Here is an 18543-nt window from a genome sequence, read left to right on the forward strand (position 1 = left end):
TGAGCAGAATTTGCTTTGAGTACCTGTGGAATCTCCTGTCAGATCTTTTGCAGAAGTTGCCAGTGGCTCATCTAAATGTATGCAGGCAAGTGGTTCATCAAGTGATAAACAAGCAAACAAGCTCCTAAGGTTAAAAATCTTGTTACCAAGACACTTAAGAGTGATCTGAAAAGTGTTAAAATTAAATTGTTATATACTATTTAATAAAGGCATTATTGTTGAAACTGCATTCAAAGATGTCTTGGACAGCATTACTGCATCAACATCTTTCGTGTCGGCTGGACTCTCTCCGGGTACTCCCCGTACAGGTAATCCAACCATTCTGGTTTATGACGCTCCCAGTAAATTGTCAAGGGATGAAATAGTTGAAAATCTTTTTCAAAAGAATTTTGTAGATTTCAATTTTTCAATTGAGGATGTGAAACAAGAGACAGAATTTAGGTTCACAATTAAGGGTAGATCTACATTGTGTGTGCACTGGGTCATCAGTTTCTCACCCAGACTATTCAAGTGTATTAAGTCTCAAGATAGAATTTTTCTATCGTGATCCTCACACAAATTTCGTCCTTTTACTATTGTTACAAAGTGCTACCATTGTCTGGGATACGGTCATACTGCACAATTTTGTTCACGAGTCCCCATCCTGTGGCCATTGTGCCTGTAGTAGGCACAATGGCCACAATGTGCATGTTTTGGCAGAGTGTCTGCACAGAGAAGAAGTATGCTGTGTCAATTGTAAAAGGCAAAAGCATAGTTGCCAACATTTCTGTCAGAGATGGTTCATGCCCTGAATATTTAAAAGCACTAGAAATGGCACACTTAAGGACTGTCAATGAGTAACACAACTAATAGCCGTTTAAATACTGTACACTATAATCAAGGCGTAAATAATTCAGATTCAATATTGCCAGATGTCAACTCAGGTAATGGGAGAACTTCTTGTCCAGTTCTGCAGGCTCCAGTACATTTGAAGATTATGCAAATTAATGGTCATCGTTCCCGGGTAGCTGCTGATAAGTTAAGGATTTCTGCAGAGATCATTCGGTGGACATAGCGACTATTCAAGAGCCTTTGGAAGACGCCCTTCATGTCTACATGAAGGGCGTCTTCCAAAATTTTGGGGTTTTCCTCGAGAACTAGGGTTATCCAGCCAGTGGATACGGATCCTAAATCTTGTGTGATTGTTTTTATTGAGAATCTAGACATTACAGTCATTAATAGCCTGTGTACCCAAATTTCAAACTGTGTTATGGCCTCCTATTGTAATATTGAATTCTACCTTATATCTTTATACTGCCCATTGTAAGCTGATTTTGATAAATATTAGTATTAGTATTAGTAATGGCTGCATGGTGCAAGAAAGCCTATGGCTTATGCTGCACCAGCCAAAAAAAAAAATAAAAAAAATAAAGATGCGGAATGGCTAGGGCCATTCCGCATCTATTTTCCGTCATTCTATCATTTTCTTTTGTTTTGGCATAGCTTTTTACGACTGGATGCCCTTCCTGACGCCAACCCTCACCATTTATCCGGGCTTGGGACCGGCACCTACTGAGGCTGGCTCATCTTCATCTTCATCAAATATTTCTCATCTTCCTCAAGTTAAAATCAATAACGTTCATCTTCCTTTCATCACAGAAACTAAAATCCTTGGAGTAACAACAGACCAAAAGCGAAATTTTATGACACATGTTACTAACTTGACAGTTAAAATCGAGAACTATCCTAGAGCGTTAACAAGAATTTCAAGAGCTGAGTGGGGACTCTCGAGAAGGACTTTAAAAATTTATTATAATGCAGTATTTATCCCAATGGCCACCTGTGCCGCTGGCACCTGGTTTCACAGAGCATTAATTGTTAGAACTAGAAACAAGTTATATTCTTTGAACAATTTTATTATCCATAGTAATAAAATTACTCCAGAACAATTTTATTATCCATAGTTAGAGCATGTTGTACAGTGTCGACCCCTGCCTTACAAGTCTTAGCTGGAGTTTTGCCCTTAGACCTACATTTGATCTTTAAAGGATTGTCTTACAGGTTAAAGAAGCAAATCCTGACAAAGTTTATGGGAATCACTACTGACTGTTGGCAGGATATCAAGTGTTAAAGAAAAAGAGAATCTGGAATGAATTGTTGAATGAGTGGCAGACACGCTGGGACACAACCTCTTTGGAATTGGTGACAAGATCCTTCTTCTTGTAAGTGACTTTTCTTCACGATAAAAAAAAAGTACAGTCATGGCTTTCCATCGATCTATACACGTCTTACTTGACCACAGGACATGGATCATTAAATCAGCGACTCTTCAGGTTCAAGTTGGCTACCACAGATTTATGTCTTTGCGGTGAGACAGAGTTGGGATCACATACTATATTCATGTACAAACTACAAGGATCTGAGAAGAACTCTCACAAATTACTGTGTGGATAGATTTCATCCACCCCAAGTGCCTTATTTACATTTGGCTTCTTCAAGAAATTTCTCCTGCACTCCCCTATTTATCACAAGCTGTTTGTTAAAATATGGTAAACTACTGATATTCCTACTCCCAACAGAATTCACCATGTGTGAAGGTAGATGCAGAATACCTATTCAGTTTGTCGGCACTGTTTATAACAATTGCACTGCTGTTTGAAATGAATGTTTAGACTTAGGTGTCAAACACATTTCAAAAAGTTTCACCCAAAAGAGAAGATCAGAATTTATTCCACCCACCTCCATTTGATTGAATATTCTCTGGCACACAGTATTGCTATTTGAAATTATTAAAATAGCCAAGAATAGGTTAAATTGTCTGTTAGACATCAACTGATTTAGTGCTTCAAGAAAGATACCGTTGCAGACTTTTAACCTCTCCAGAAATGGTGAGTCAAAGTTGGCCTGACGTAGCCGAGTGGTCAGAGACGTGAGTGCAGTGGCACATGGTGTTTGAGTGGACAGGGGTACTTACACACCCAGTAAGTTCAGTATTTTTAATGACTTTTTCTACACTTTTATCTTTATACTGTCTTTTTCTATTTTTTTGCCATTCATAAAACTATTAGTGTAATACGAGGGTGATACAAACGCTCTGACTATCCTGCATCCTATTGCTATTTTCGCCTTCTTTTGATCATCTTTTTCTCCCTTACCCATCACCAAGAATTTTACCATTCCCTATACCATTTGCTTGTCCACACTTTTTGATCAAATTTCTCTGCTGTATATTTGAAATTTTACATATTTTAAACACGTTAATTTAATTACTTTTTACCACTTTGCATGGTTGTTGTTTGTTATTTGGTTTTTAGGAGCATTAGCAACTAAGGCCATATTGCTCCGGGGATATGCGGTGGTCATTCCCTGACCTTTCCACATCCTCCGTATTTGGTGGTCACAGGCTCGAACCTCGGTCTAATCAAAAAGCGTATGCTTTGCACTGCTGCTTCTGCTCACCTGGCTACGGAGGCACAACTTCGCACGGTACAAACATTTGTATTATATTTCACATTACACTTTTTTAAATTTGTATTAAATTTAAAAACTACATTATTAACTTAATTTTTACACTGCATAGGGACTACCTTGTCTGTTAGCATTACGATAAAGACCGCATATTTGCTCCCACCCTTTTTCTAATACTATAGACAAGTTTCGAAACGCAGTGCCTGATACATGGTCATGAGTAGTCCCCTGATGAAATTCCTGGCTATGTATCATCTTTTCATTTATTATATTCAGATTTTGCATATTTGCCATCCCTTGATTCGATCTATTGCTAAAATTGCCCTCCCACATCTGAATATAGTGTTATTTATTTATTTGTTATAAATCAACAGGGATTACCTTTATTTTAGATATAGGAAGCTTCTTTTCCAACTCTCCCAGTCCAACTCGCTAATAATTCTTGAGGATGGCGATATCTATTTTGTAAAGCAGGTGGGACATCTTCCCCGCTGTCAGAACCGTAGTGTTCAGACCTTGCAGTCTCAACAGTGAGCGCTCATGAAAACCATTACTTGGATTGGCATAAAATTAGATTTTGAGGTCTAAACTGTTTAATAAATATGGACCGATTATTTCTTTTGGTCCTATAGCTGGACTTTAGAGTTTAATTTAGGGGTCTAATAAAATTAGATATGGGGGGGGATTATTCTCTACATTCCTTAAGTCGGACTAGAACTTAAGGAATGTAGAGAATAATCCCCCCCCAACATATCCAATTTTATTAGACCCCTAAATTAAACTCTAAAGTCCAGCTATAGGACCGAAAGAAATAATCAGTCCATATTTATTAAACAGTTTAGACCTCAAAATCTAATTTTATGCCAATCCAAGTAATGGTTTCCATGCTGCCAGAAGTATGGTGTTTGTAGACAGCAGTCATGAGCACTCATTGTTGAGACCGCAAGGTCTGAACACTACGGTTCTGACAGCGGGGAAGATGTCCCACCTGCTTTACAAAATAGATATCGCCATCCTCAAGAATTATTAGCGAGTTGGACTTGGAGAGTTGGAAAAGAAGCTTCCTATATCTAAAATAAAGGTAATCCCTGTTGATTTATAATATAATAGAATATAGGAATTATTGAGCATTTAATAGCTCTCAATTATCAAAATTATTTATTTGTATAAAATTATTTTTGTATATGGTTTGCTTCCTCAGTCCCAGTTCTTTTTTGTACTAGGTTTTTCAAATTCTTTCACTTCCAGTTTCTATTATCCCTTAAACTTCTCTTAGTACAGGCACTTTGTGTATTTTTCATTTCCATTTTCACAGACACTTTATGTTACACACCACACATTATTTATATCCTTTTGCTTCCTTTACTGCTGCGCTGCACGTTTTGGAGCATTAGACATATAACTTTTGTTATTTTCCTCTTTCTGCTTATTTTGCTTCTTAACAGTTTAATATTACTACTATATATATACACACACATACATATATATATATATATATATATATATATATATATATATATATATATATATATATATATAAAGCCACTTCCCAGCTTACGTAATACTCGACTTTACGCAAGATTTTGCCAGCCAGTGCAAACTAAAAAAAAAATACCTTGGAAGTTGAAATTTTCGCCAGAAAACTAAGCTATTTATCTCGCTAAAAGATCATTTTTATAATGGAAACTGCACTATACTTTCATCATTATCATATGTTCCATTATAAGAATCAATTTCGAAAGCTTTTGTGATATTCTTCTAAAACACATTCTGGAGGTCACTACCATAAAACAAAAACAATTTGCACTTTCTGGTTTATTGGGCTTTTCTGTTAGCGCAATCTATTATAAATGGGTAATAAACTCAATCTTATTGCATTTGCGATAATACCAATAACTGAAATTCTGTGGGTTTTTACATTACGGTATTATGATGAAATAAATTTTCAGAATCTTCTCTTCATTCCTATTTACTTATTACAATGGTGAAGGGAAAGGGACCAACGGAAAGTACAAGTGCTGGGAAACAAAACTGATTTAGAAATGAAGATGGTTAATTAAGAACTAGGAAGCACGACAAAGTTTGCCGTCTATTGCACTGAATTAGGTCTCGCTGCTTCAACAGTGAATACTATTTTAAGTGACAGTGTTCATATAAAAGAACATGTCAAAGGATCAACGCACTTAAGATCAACAGTGATCACAAAACTGCATTCAGGTGCTATATCAAAGATGGAAAAGCTATTAATAACATGGATGGAAAATCAGATTCAGAAGCGAGTGCCCCTGAGTCCATTGGCCATTCAAGCAAAAGATAGAAGTATTTATGAGGTTATTAAGGATAAGTATGGCAAACCCCAAGCCAAGTTCTTGGCAAGCAATGGGTGGTTTAATAGGTTCAAGCATTGCGCTGGCTTCCAAAACATTAAAGTATGTGGTGAAGTCACCAGTGCCAATTCTGCAGCTGCAGAGAAATTTCGTAATGTGTTGGAAAAATCCCTTCTAAATCTCCACAGCCCTCAACTTCTGCAGCGGCGTGCTTATCAGCTGGAGAGTTAATTCTGGCAACGATGCTCGAAAGGTAAAATTTGCTGACGTTATGCCTGTCTCCTCTCTCTTTTTGTAATTTTATAATTTTGTGTACTTTCTGTAATTTTTCCTGTGCATGAGATAAAAAAATTGAATAAATAATTCTATTTATGTGTTCGTCGAACATTTATTTTTTGCTTCGATCAAATTTGTGAATGTGGAATAAGTATTTAGGGAAATTCCGAACTTGCGTAAAATTCCAATTGACGTAGAGTTCTGCGGAGCATAACCTTTACAAAAGCTGGGGAATTACTTTGATATAAAAAGGCGTTACTTATATATATATATATATATGAGTAATATGGAAAGAAAGTTAATAAATTGTATCAAGCTGTAACTAATACTTATGGGCCAATGTAGTTGCTAGGGCAATTATGCATTACGACCATAATGTGTATAAAATATTTTGTATAATAATATAGAAGTTAATTCAAGCAGACAATACCAAGCAGGATTTAAAGAAACGCAAGGGATATAAATATATATTAAAAAAAAAAAAAAAAAAAATATATATATATATATATATATATATAACTTGGCAAAAATGTTTCTTAAGTTGGTAAGTTTCATGCTGGACTAGAAACTCAAAAGTTTGTACATGGGATATAATTGTTTTGAAGTAGGGTATTGATTATCACTACTGAATACATTTTTTTTTTTTGGGACATTTTCCATTATTGTATTATCACTAAGTTTCAAATTCAGGATGAGCAAAAAAAATTTCCAATCTTAATAGATGACCCTTGATGAGGTCATAGGATCAATGACATGCAACAATACCGACTATGTACAGGGTGGTCTAAAAGAAATGCCCTTTTTTATTTCTATTTATTTTACAAATTCTTGATAGTTTTTCTTATAAATTTTTAACAATTTCCTTTATTAATGAAACTCAAATGCTGTCACCTAATGCTTAATGTTTCTTTATGTAGCAGAACATTAATATCTACAAAAAATGTTCAAAATGCCCCCCCCTTCAATACACGCTTCAACCCTTGCTATCTTTTTTTTTTGTTATTTGGTTTTTTTTTAGGAGCATTAGCAACTAAGGCCATATTGCTTCGGGATATACGGTGGTCATTCCCTGACCTTTCCGCATCCTCCGTATTTGGTAGTGATGGGCTCGAACCCCGGTCTAATCAAGAAGTGTGTGCTACGCACTGCTGCTCCATCCCACCTGGCTACGGAGGCGCCCCCTTGCTATCACACTCCTACAAGCCCTCATACACGTTGCAATGTCAACTTCAGCAAATTTGTCCCAAATTGTTTGTTTGTTTGTTTTAATTCAGAAATTTTTTGTGGTTTCATCTTGTAGACAAGATCTTTTATTACACACCACAGATAAAGGTCAAGAGGGGATAGATCTGGTGATTGTGGTGGCCACTCAATGTAATCATGTTGTCCTAGCCACTGGTCTAAAATAGAGATTTAACCATTCCCTAACCCTAACTCCATAATGGCGTGGAGCACCATCCTGTTGTAAAAAAACATTTTGATCATGAACTCTAGGCCAAAATTCATTTTGTAACATCTGCAAATAATTATCCTGATTAACAGTCTTATCAAAGAATAGTCGGTCTATTATTCCCATGGATGAGATGGTTGCCCAGACTGCGATTCCCGGTAGATTAAAATCTTTTTCCAAAATAAAATTGGGGTTTACATCAAGACCAATACACACAATTATGACAATTGATTTGCCCATTCAGTTTGAAGGTTGCTTCCTATGACCATCATATCTTATCAGGAAAGTCCTCACTTTCACAAACTTTGTTCAAGAAAATTTCACAAAATTCCAACCATCTGTCTTGATCACCATCATGCAAACTTTACAGCACCCGAGGAATGTAAGGCTTCACCTTGTTCTCTTTTAAGAGTTGAAGAACACTGCTTTTACTAATACCCAACTCTGCAGATAGACATAGACTGAATTTCTAAAGAGTTCGCACCAATGATTGTCTTAATTCATCCAACTTTTCTGACCAGTCATATGATATTACGACTTTGAACTTGTAGAATATTAAATTTTTCTGCTAACAAACAAGCAGCTTTAGTCCATTATTGTTGTTTTGCTAATAATGTTTAGATGCTGCCACTCATTTCCTTTGTTAAACGATAATCCATGTTCATTTAGGGTAATCTTGAATAATATTATATTTCAAATCTGAAACATAAAATTACAAAACAAAATATTTAATAAGAACAGAAAAAAGCCAAAAATTAAAAAAAGGCATTACTTTTGGACCACCCTGTATATATCTCTTGACACAGTTAAACATCATACAGTATATGTGTTACCTACTAGTACCAGTGTACTCTACACCAGTGGGCTGCAACCTTTTTTGGTTGTGCACCCTAATTTTACTTAAAAGGACTAGCACGCACCCCAGAATAAAAAATTAAATATATAAGTTTAATATATTTTTTATTTATAAATAATTTACAATAAATCAATTTTAAAAGATCACAATAAAAAAAATACAAAACAAAATTAAATTGAAGTTCAAGTACAAAATGTATGTACTTGAACGTGCATGATTGATGGCATGATCAAATAAAGGCATGTGATCAAACAAAGCTGCATATTGAAGTATTAAAAAACATCTATTTAAAATTTTTATTTTCAATTATGTTTCGAAAAATTAAAGTTTTCATAATTATTGAATAATTATTCATAATAATCAATAAATATTGATTTATTGTGGATTATCTCGCGCACCTTACTTTGGAGATCACTGCTCTACACTATAATTGATATTTCCTGCAGGTATTCTATCCACAATACCTTTTACAGTTATTCCATTATAATTAATATTCCTTCCTATCACATATCTAATCTATAATTTCCATCTCTGTAAATAATAATGTATCTGTATGCATGCATGTGCGCGCGCGCGCACGCACACGCACACACACACACACACACACCTCTGCATTTCACCTGGAGTCTCCAAGTTTAAGTATTGTTGCAGCTTCTCTGTGGTTATAGAATGATATAAAAAAATAAATATATAATAATAATAAAATTTCCATTCCATTTTGAGGGTGAATGTGATATTATAGGTGACTATTTTATGTTTTATTTTTTTAATCAGAATGTATAACTGAAACTATGTAATAGTTATAACAGGTTTTAAATGGGGGGGGGGGGGGCAACAGCCTTTCTCACTCTGTGTGCTACTTTGAAAATAAACAAGATTAAACTGTCACAATATTTTATAACTGAATTTCTATTTTAAATGAAGTGTACTAATTATACAGCTATTACAATTTATTATAAAAAACACACTAGGAAAGTGGGTAAGTGAAAAAATATAAAGTAAATTTAAAAACTAATCACGCACCTAATTAATGAGATTTATAGCATTCATATTCTCCAGAATATATATATTTTTACTTCTGCATGTGAGCGAATATTTGAGAACCCGGTTTTAACTACAGTACTGATAAAGAAATTAGAAATTTATAAAATTAAACAGTTATCAAAGTCCTTTTAGTAATTTTTACTAATAAATAACATTTGACAAATTAATTTTTTAGTTGAAAAATAATCTAAGCAATGTATATCTTATGTGAAAAACTTTCAGAATTGCTTTCACTATCCCCACCCAACATGCTAGGATCAGCGATTTTGAAAAGGTACCAACATGCCAGGATCAGCAATTTTGAAAAGGTACAACATGCATATAGATAACAAAATTATCAATCTCACTGTTCTTTTTAAATAAACTGTTGCTAAATACTCAAATAATAAAATAAAAAAAAAAAAACACAAATGTCCAATACAGTTGTTAACATCATTAATAGTAGTTAGTTTTTAATTGATTATGAAAACAAGGTCTTGATAGGCAATGTGAAAAATTTACCTATGGCAAATTCTTTATCAGATGGCAGAATCACTGCATTAGAATCAATGATTTGAATTACTTCTAGTTGTTCCCGTAATCCCATCTGATGACTGATTATTTGAGTGAGAGTTTCAAATGTTTTTAACTGTTCTTCATATGTCATTTGGGACCTGATGATTGAAGGGAAAAAAAAAAAAAAAAAAGCTATTAGCAGATTTCATAAATAAAGAATAAAGGCTGCAAAAATATAAAACAGTGCAACCACGATATAATGTGGGTGTCAAGCAACAACCTTAATGCCCATATTATAGCCAAAAATATTTTACCATTTTCCCCCCAGTTTTTTTTTTTTTTTAACATAAATACACTACTTATGTTTTATGAGTATACAGATTAAAAGAAATTATTACAACAGACTTTCAGAATAATGGCACCTTTGGGGATTCAAGGATTTAATGCATTAAATACATTAATGTATTTAATTTCTGATTAAATACATTAATGTATTTAATCAGAAATAATGAGGCCAAATAAGAAACAGAGATTAAGAATGCAATTTTATTAAATGCACATAAAAAACAAACATGTTGACGATCAAATGTATTCTGCCATTAACACACTTCTGCTTATGCCCCATACTATTTTCTTTATTATATCAAGTTTAGTCAGCACAAGTAACATAGTGGTATCGTCATCATCCTCCCCACACCAGGTGGAAAAGTGTGGGTTCGAATTCCGTTGATGACGCGAAGAACTTATAGGCTTTTTTCACTCTGTGGCTGAGTTAGTGGGTCTCGGGTGTATATAGCAAGGTTTTTCATCCAGCAAAACAGGCAAATCGACCAGAGAACACACAATTTAGACACAATACAACAAGGGTATATGATTTAACTTTCCAGGTGACCCTAATGTAACAGTTTGGATTAGACCCTAATGTAATAGTTTGGATTTGACCCTAATTTAATAGTTTGGAAAGGTTGAGCAGATGAGCTGAAAGGTGGCAAATAAGTTTAACATTGACAAATGTAAAGTACTACATATGGGAAACAGCAACCCCAGAGCAACGTATCAACTCTGTGGTACTACACTGACAGTGGTAGAGAATAAAAAGGACCTGGGGGTAATTGTGCAGGCAGATATGAAGTTCTCTGAGCAGTGCAGATGGGCTGCAAGAGTAGCTCATGGTGTCTTGTCAATGATATACAGGAATTTTTCTAGTAGGGATAAGGAGGTGATTATTCCCTTGTATAAGACAATGGTCAGGCCACACCTTGAGTACTGCATACAGGTCTGGAGGCCTCATTTCAAGAAGGATGTAGAGCTGCTGGAACGAGTACAGAGAAGGGCAACAAGATTGGTGGATGGAACAAAGGGTTGCACTTACGAAGAAAGGCTTAAGTTTTGCAAATTACAGTGTCTGGAGACTAGGCACCGGCGAGGTGATCTGATAGAGGTGTATAAAGCCTTGAATGGTTTGAGCATGCTCAATCCTGATGGGATTCTTCCTTTTGCTCAGAATAATCACCTGAGAGGGCATAAATTCAAATTGAGGAACGACAGATGTAGGATAGATGTGCGGAAATTTGCCTTTAGCCAGCGGGTAGTTGGTTAGTGGAACAGACTTCCATCCCTTGTTGTGGAAGTTGATAGCCTAAATAAATTTAAGGCTCAGCTGGACAGGTATTTCGAACGAACGGAGGGGTGAAGCGGAAGGGGTTTTTTTTTTTTTTTTTGGCTGATGTTGCATAAGCTTGCTTTTTTGCATCATATGCCTCTACTAATGCTAATTATATCAAGTTTGTCACTAAGCTTTAATGTTGTTCTTCTTTTCTTCTCTGTATAGGTAAACTGCAGCCATTATCAACCCACTGCAGGATGGAAGGCTCCTCAACAATTCACGCTGAGGGGAAATGGACCATAATCTGCCACGCTGGTCCAGTGCGGGTTGGCAGATCGATCGTATTTAGCAGTCAGGGGCTTGAACCCCGGTCTACTCAAGGAGTATGTGCTACTGCACTCCCGCTCCTGACCACTGGGCTACGGAAACCTTCTCTGTATGAGGTTTATTAACTTTAGAAGCCATAGTGAGGGGTTTTTAATTAAAATAAATGTAAAACAGCAGTATAATTCGTGATATCAGTACAGAATTCACTTTCAAAACGATGAACGTAAACAAATACAGTAATCACTTGACTTGCCATTTTCTTTTTTCAGCACTGCAAGACATCTGTGCCGTATGCAAACATCCGATCTTTACATGCCGTTAGCTAAAATGTTCCATTATTGGGGGGGGGTGCCGTTATGTTGACAGTCTACTCTACTCTACTATATATCAGAAAGAAAGGTTATATCAGTCCATTTACATTCTAATAATACACAATGCTGTTATGGACTTGCATTTTATGCATCCATTCTGAAATAATCATCTAATTTAGTTTGATGGAACTGATGACAGCATTTTTTAGTAGTAATTCTAAATAGTGATCAGATGCAATAAATGAAGATGTTCACTATATCACTATGCATTCTAACCACGCCATCATTTCATTAATATTTTCAAGTGCTGTTAATTTCTGGAGCTTTTTTTCCCCTTACATGAGCCATTTGCCTGTTTGTTGATTGTCTTCCTGTTCACAAAGGCTGCGATTTCTTCCTCACTCAGGTAATGTGCAAATGAAGCTTCTGTCTCCAACTCAATCCAAGCAGCCAGGTAATTTGTCCAAAGATTGCCACCAAGTATGCTACAAGTAGCCTTTGTTTCTTGTTCTGAAAATGCTGCTCATTCAAGATTATTATTAGTGAGCTCATATTTTCCAATACATTTTTTCTAGCAGTTTTCAACTGCTGTTGAGCTTGCCTTCTCCCATACTAACCCAATATTGTATGCGATGTTTTTCAGTGTTAATGTTTTCATAAATTCTAGAACTCGAATTTCTGAGTTCACAATATCAGCAAGTAACTCACCATGACAATCAGCTTTGAAGAATCAAATAATGCCCTGATCCCATGGGTTGAATTAGTGCAACTGCGTTCCATGGTGGAAACGTGACTCTGATCTTAACATCTTTCGATTTCAGGGCATTAGCTGAAGGATGAGCTATGCAGGGATCCAACAGTAAAAGAGCCTTTTTTTTTTTCTAAGTTTTTTAGAAAGCAAGTGGCATCTGACTGATAGTACAAACTCACTTTCAAACCATGAAACAAAAATATATCACCCATATGTTGGAGCCATTTTTTTTTTTATAAATCACAGGTAGAGATTTCATGTTGATGTGCTTAAAACACCAGGGAATTTGACTTTTACTGATGTACAATGGCTTTAGCTGGTGATTCCCCAGTGCTCTTGTTATGTTAGTTTTCATGCCTGCTTTATTCTGTGCCCTTTTTAATATCCAGTATCTTGGATCACATTATTCAGAAGTTCAGGAAACACTTCTGCTGCTGTAATGTCATTAAATGCTTGTTATTGTTTGTTATTTGGTTTTTTGAGCATTAGCAACTAAGGCCATATGCGGTGGTCATTCCCTGACCTTTCTGCATCCTCCGTATTTGGTGGTCACGGGCTCGAACCCCGGTCTAATCAAGAAGCGTGTGCTACGCATTGCTGCTCCTGCCCTCCTGGCTACGGAGGCGCCGTCACTAAATGCAGCTTTGCCTACATGATTAACCTGGGATATCCCATAACAAGCCTTCCATCATCAAAGCCATCCTTCAGAAGCTTTAAATGTGTCATCAAACTCCACCAAGTAGCTTATGAAATTTAAGTGCCTGTGCTTTCAAAATTACCCTATTTATTGGTACTCCTTCACTATGCTTCTGTAGAAACTACTTGTGTAAGTACTGGTCCATATCACTGTTTTCACACAGTCTAGTCTCCTTTCTTTGGAGGCCTACTTCATATTCTATGGTGTCTACAAATGAACACAATTTTTCTACCTTTTTTGTCCTTCTGGAATTTCCCACTCACAAAATATACTGCATTTTGTTTAGCCACTCAACTCTTTCAACAATCTTTCGTTTTTCTTAAAAAATTGTATAATTTTTTCTTTTGGTGGCAATTACTTGAGTCTGATTTACTAATTTTGCTGGGTATTCATCTCTAATGCCCTGAAATTTACCATATTTTGAGAAAACTAAATCAAAACCAAATTGTCAAGCCTATTATAGTGTCAAAGTGGAGTCACGTGATTTCTCCAAAATCAATCATCGCTTCATGTATATTTTTGTCTGATTCAGCCCTTAGCAGTTTTTGCTATCCTAAGCAAATTCTACTCAAAGAAAGGATGTTACACTGTTGTTCACAATTTACTCTGCAACTAATGTAATGTACTTGAAGAGTGGTGGTAGTTTTATTCCCCTCCAAATGTAACTGTTTGTAATTAGTTTTCCATTGATATACTCTTTTATTACATCTCTAGCTAAGGGGAGAAACTGGTTGTCTACATCAATTAATCTCTGATGAGTCCTGTTTGTTACAAAAATTCTTCTGCAAAAATTCGCTGCAAATACATTGAAGCGAATATACAGTCAATTTTTAGCTAATTTCTCCTCTTGAAAATAAGGTAGCATGACGTACAGTAGATACAAGTACAGTCGAATTTGTATAATGACAGTCAAAATTTCCCTAGTTATAGCCATTACTCACTATACCAATGATGATTTAAATCTACCTCCTATTTTTTTTAAATTCTCGATAATTTAATAAAAAGATAGATTCAAAAAACAAAAGAAATATTAGAGAGAAAAAAATAATATTTGTATATACTATTTTTATTATATATATTTATTATATATTATTAATATATTTGTATATATATATTAATACATATTATTTGTATTAATATGCTTCTATTCAGTTTTCAAATAGATCCAGCCAACTATTGTTACATATAAAAGCATACAGTCCAAATTGTTTAGTAAATTTTTCCGCTTGGGGCTTCAAAATTGGGCAGTCTATTGAAAATCCAGCACTTCTTTGTGTAGGGAACCATTGAAACAATGCTACACCTACATTTGTAACCTTGCACTTTCTAATTTTTTTTTTTTTTTTTTCCAGTTATGTTCTTTTCCAGTTCCAATATGTAAACGTGTTTATTCTTCCACAATGTCAATAATACTAACACATTTTTTGCACCACGTTCTAACTTACAAATAATAAAGATTTTTTTTCCAATCGAGAGAGACTTTCTTTTGTTATTAGACATGTTTCCAAAGGAAGGGTTCGTTTCTAACTAATTTTACTTTTAAATGACAGTAAAGTGATCTGCATACAAAGTTCTTAGAAGTCCCGAAATAAATTTATGGTTCAGTGAATATAAGACAATCTTTAAATAGGGTAAATTGAGGTTATGATGAACATCATGATGAGATCCAATCTTCCTTACATTTCGAGGGTACAGCTCTAAAACGGTGTTCGCAGGCTGGCCACTAGTTAGTACACTGGACCGAACCTATTGGTAAATCTCTAGGAGGCTTCAGGATCAGCTAGTGTATAATCCTGCTACCTCTACTCTGCCAGATAGTGACTGGAGGGAGTCCGAGTATTGTGTATGCGGTGGGGCATTGTCAAGGCTACGTTACGTCAAGGATCTGAGTATATTCTTACGATGGGTACGCCATATCCAAAAATTCCATTACTTCATACAGCATGTCCCACCCACTTTTTCTTACTATTGAATACACCACGAATCGTCAAACTAATAGAATAAGCTTATTTGCGAAAAGATCTACACCTCCAAACACTTCCTAATTCATTTCACAAATATATGTGGTCTCAATTCTAATCTCAACGATGTCCATTTCCACTTGCAGTCTGCCAAACCCCATGTACTTTTTCTGACAGAATCTCAGTTATTGGTTGATTCAACTACTGCTCATCTCAGATGCCCAAATTATTCGTTGTATGATTCCTTTCGCCTCAAAGGTGGTACTTGTGCGTATGTCCATTCTGATATTCCTTATCACAGAATTAGTAATTTGGAATCTCCTCTTTTCGATCTTCTCTGGCTTAAAATATCTTTGCCTCATTGTGTCAAATTCATCTGTTGTCTCTACCGTTCTCCCAACTCCACTAATCACTTGGAGCTTTTTGACTTCCTCTCTTTGCAAACTGACTTTTTATAGTCCAACTTTCCTAACAGTGAGGTAATTTTCCTTGGTGATTTTAATGTTCACAACTCCAGCTGGCTTCCGTTTTCTAGTCACACCGACCCAGCTGGTTGAGATGCTGAGGCTTTTGCAATTACTAATGACCTTGCACAGATTGTTCATTTACCTACAAGAATACCGGACAATCCTAACCATACAGCCAACACGCTTGATCTTTTTTTCACCAACAACCCTTCTAAGTCCACGGTCAAAGTGAGAGGTCCTTTAGGCACCTCAGATAACAACTTGGTGATTGTCTCTTCTCCTATGGAGCCTTTATCTCATGGCTATTCCCAACCTCGTATTGTTTGGCATTACAAGAATGCAAAACGGGATGACCTGCGAGATTTCTTTTCTTCTTTTCCTTGGTTGGATTACTGTTTCAAAAACTTCTGATGTCAGCATTTGTTCAGATCGCGTCAGTGAAATTATTCTTGCAGGAATGGAATCCTTTATCCCATACTCCACTTTAAAATCTCGTCCTTTATCTAAACCTTGGTTTTCCAATAAATGTGCTACGGCTGTTCAAGAAAAGAATGTTGCATATTGTTATTGGCTTGTTTCTAATTCTTCAGTTTCATTTTCTGCCTACACCAAAGCTCGCGACAATTGTAGAGCAGTTATCAATCAGTCCAAACTAGAGTTTGAACAGGCTAAGAGTAGAAAACTTGCCCTAATGGTAGCCGAGCATTCTGGTCTCTTGCCAAAGCTATTGGCCGCAACTTTTGCCCATCTCTGCTCCCACCTCTGTCCAAACCTGACTGTTCTGTTGTTACTTCAGCCAAGGATAAAGCTGACCTGCTAGCATCCCATTTTCCTTCCAACTCATGTATTAATGATCTTGGTAAAACACCTCCCAACATGCTCCATTCAATGCCTCCTGTGATCTTCCGTCAAAAGGATGTCAGAAGGATTTTGACGAATCTTGAGGCTAAGAAAGCTCCAGGTCCCGATGGTATTTCTCCACTTGTTCTCAAAACCTGCGCTCCTGAACTTACTTCTGTTCTTTGCCGTCTTTTTTCACTTTCTTATTCCAAAGGCGTTTTTCCTTCTGCTTGGAAATTTGCTCATATCCAGCCAGTTCCTAAAAAAGGATGACAAAACCCCCCATGCAATTATCGTCCCATCGTAATTATCCGCCAACTATTAACCAATTAACCGCCAACTCTTAAACTACCTAGAAACCTTCCGTCTGATCAACGATAGCCAGTATGGTTTCTGTCAGTATCGATCCACTGGTGATATTCTGGCTTATGTTACCCATTTATGGACTAATTCAATGGAAAAGTTCGGTGAAACACAAGCAGTTGCTCTTGACATCTCAAAGGCTTTCGATCGTGTTTTTCATAAAGGTCTTCTAAACAAGCTTCCATCTTATGATTTGCCAACCGTTTTTTGTAATTTATCCAGTTTTCTCTCTGATCGCTCACTAAAGTTGATGGTAGATGGCTCTCTGTCTTCTAACTTCTCCACTAATGCTGGTGTCCCCCAAGGTTCATTTCTTTCCCCCACTCTTTTCCTCTTGTATATTAATGACCTTCTTCCATTGACTGGAAATGCTATCCATAGTTTTGCCAATGATAGCACATTGCATTTTACTTTCCATTTTGAGAAACCTTGCCTTGTTCAATCAGCTTCAACTTCTCGAATATCTGCTACCAATTCCTTAAATGCCGATCTCCAGTAATCCTCCAGTGGGGCAAAGAGAACTTATTAGTTGATTTCAATCCTTCTAAAACTCAGTCTTGTGTTATATCTCGCAAAAAGGATTCTTCTGCTCCTATGCTTATCTTTGGTGACACTCCAATTTCTAGGCAATACGATATATCTCTTTTGGGGATTACCCTGACTTCTAATCTCTCACATTACAAATATTGTTTCCTCTGCATCTAAAAAACTTGGTTTTCTCTTTTGCTCACAGCATTACTTTTCTTCCAAACAGCTGTTCACTCTGCACAAATCGCAAATCCGCCCTACAATGGAATACTATTTCCACATCTGGGGTGGTACCCCCAAAACCTCTCTCAGGCTTCTTGATTCCGTTCAGAAGAGGGCAGTTAGGTTAATTAATGATTCATCTCTAACAGAGTCTCTCCACTCACTGTCTCATAGACGTTCTGTTTCTGCTACATGCCTCTTCTACAGATATTTCCATGTTCACTGTTCTTCCGAATTGGCTTGTATAATTCCCACTCTCTCTTCAAAACAGTCCAAACATGTGCTGCCACTACCCAACATCCATTTACTGTCCAACTTCAAACTCATGTAACCAACTTTTCATCTTCCTCGTTTATTCATTCAACTGCCGTTTTCTGGAACAACCTTCCTTCGTACGTATTTCCTCAAAATTACAGTCTACAGAAGTTCAAATATCTTCTTTCGTCTTCTCGACCTCCAATTCAAGCATGGTACTAAGTGCTATACGTTATAATACCTCTTGTGTTTGGAGTTTACATGAAAAAAAAAAAAAAAAAAAAATCTCTTCTACACTGGTGTTCACTTGCATTATTCGA

At 36.1% G+C, this 18543-nt stretch overlaps 1 protein-coding gene across 5 annotated transcripts in view; it reads right to left on the reverse strand.

The window, feature by feature from the left end:
- LOC150087038 (protein FAM199X-like) overlaps nt 1-18543 on the reverse strand; it is a 125881-nt gene that overhangs the window by 32810 nt on the left and 74528 nt on the right. For all 5 annotated transcript variants that reach the window (XM_090371772.1, XM_090371776.1, XM_090371771.1 and 2 more), the window contains exon 5: nt 9902-10053. In XM_090371772.1, the coding sequence (XP_090227898.1) occupies nt 9902-10053 (152 nt within the window). The remainder of the gene's footprint in view (nt 1-9901; nt 10054-18543) is intronic.

This window comes from Mastigoproctus giganteus, chromosome 4 (genome assembly GCF_048544385.1).
Source record: "Mastigoproctus giganteus isolate SK-2022 chromosome 4, ASM4854438v1, whole genome shotgun sequence".
In the NCBI taxonomy this organism is placed as follows: Eukaryota; Metazoa; Arthropoda; class Arachnida; order Uropygi; family Thelyphonidae; genus Mastigoproctus; species Mastigoproctus giganteus.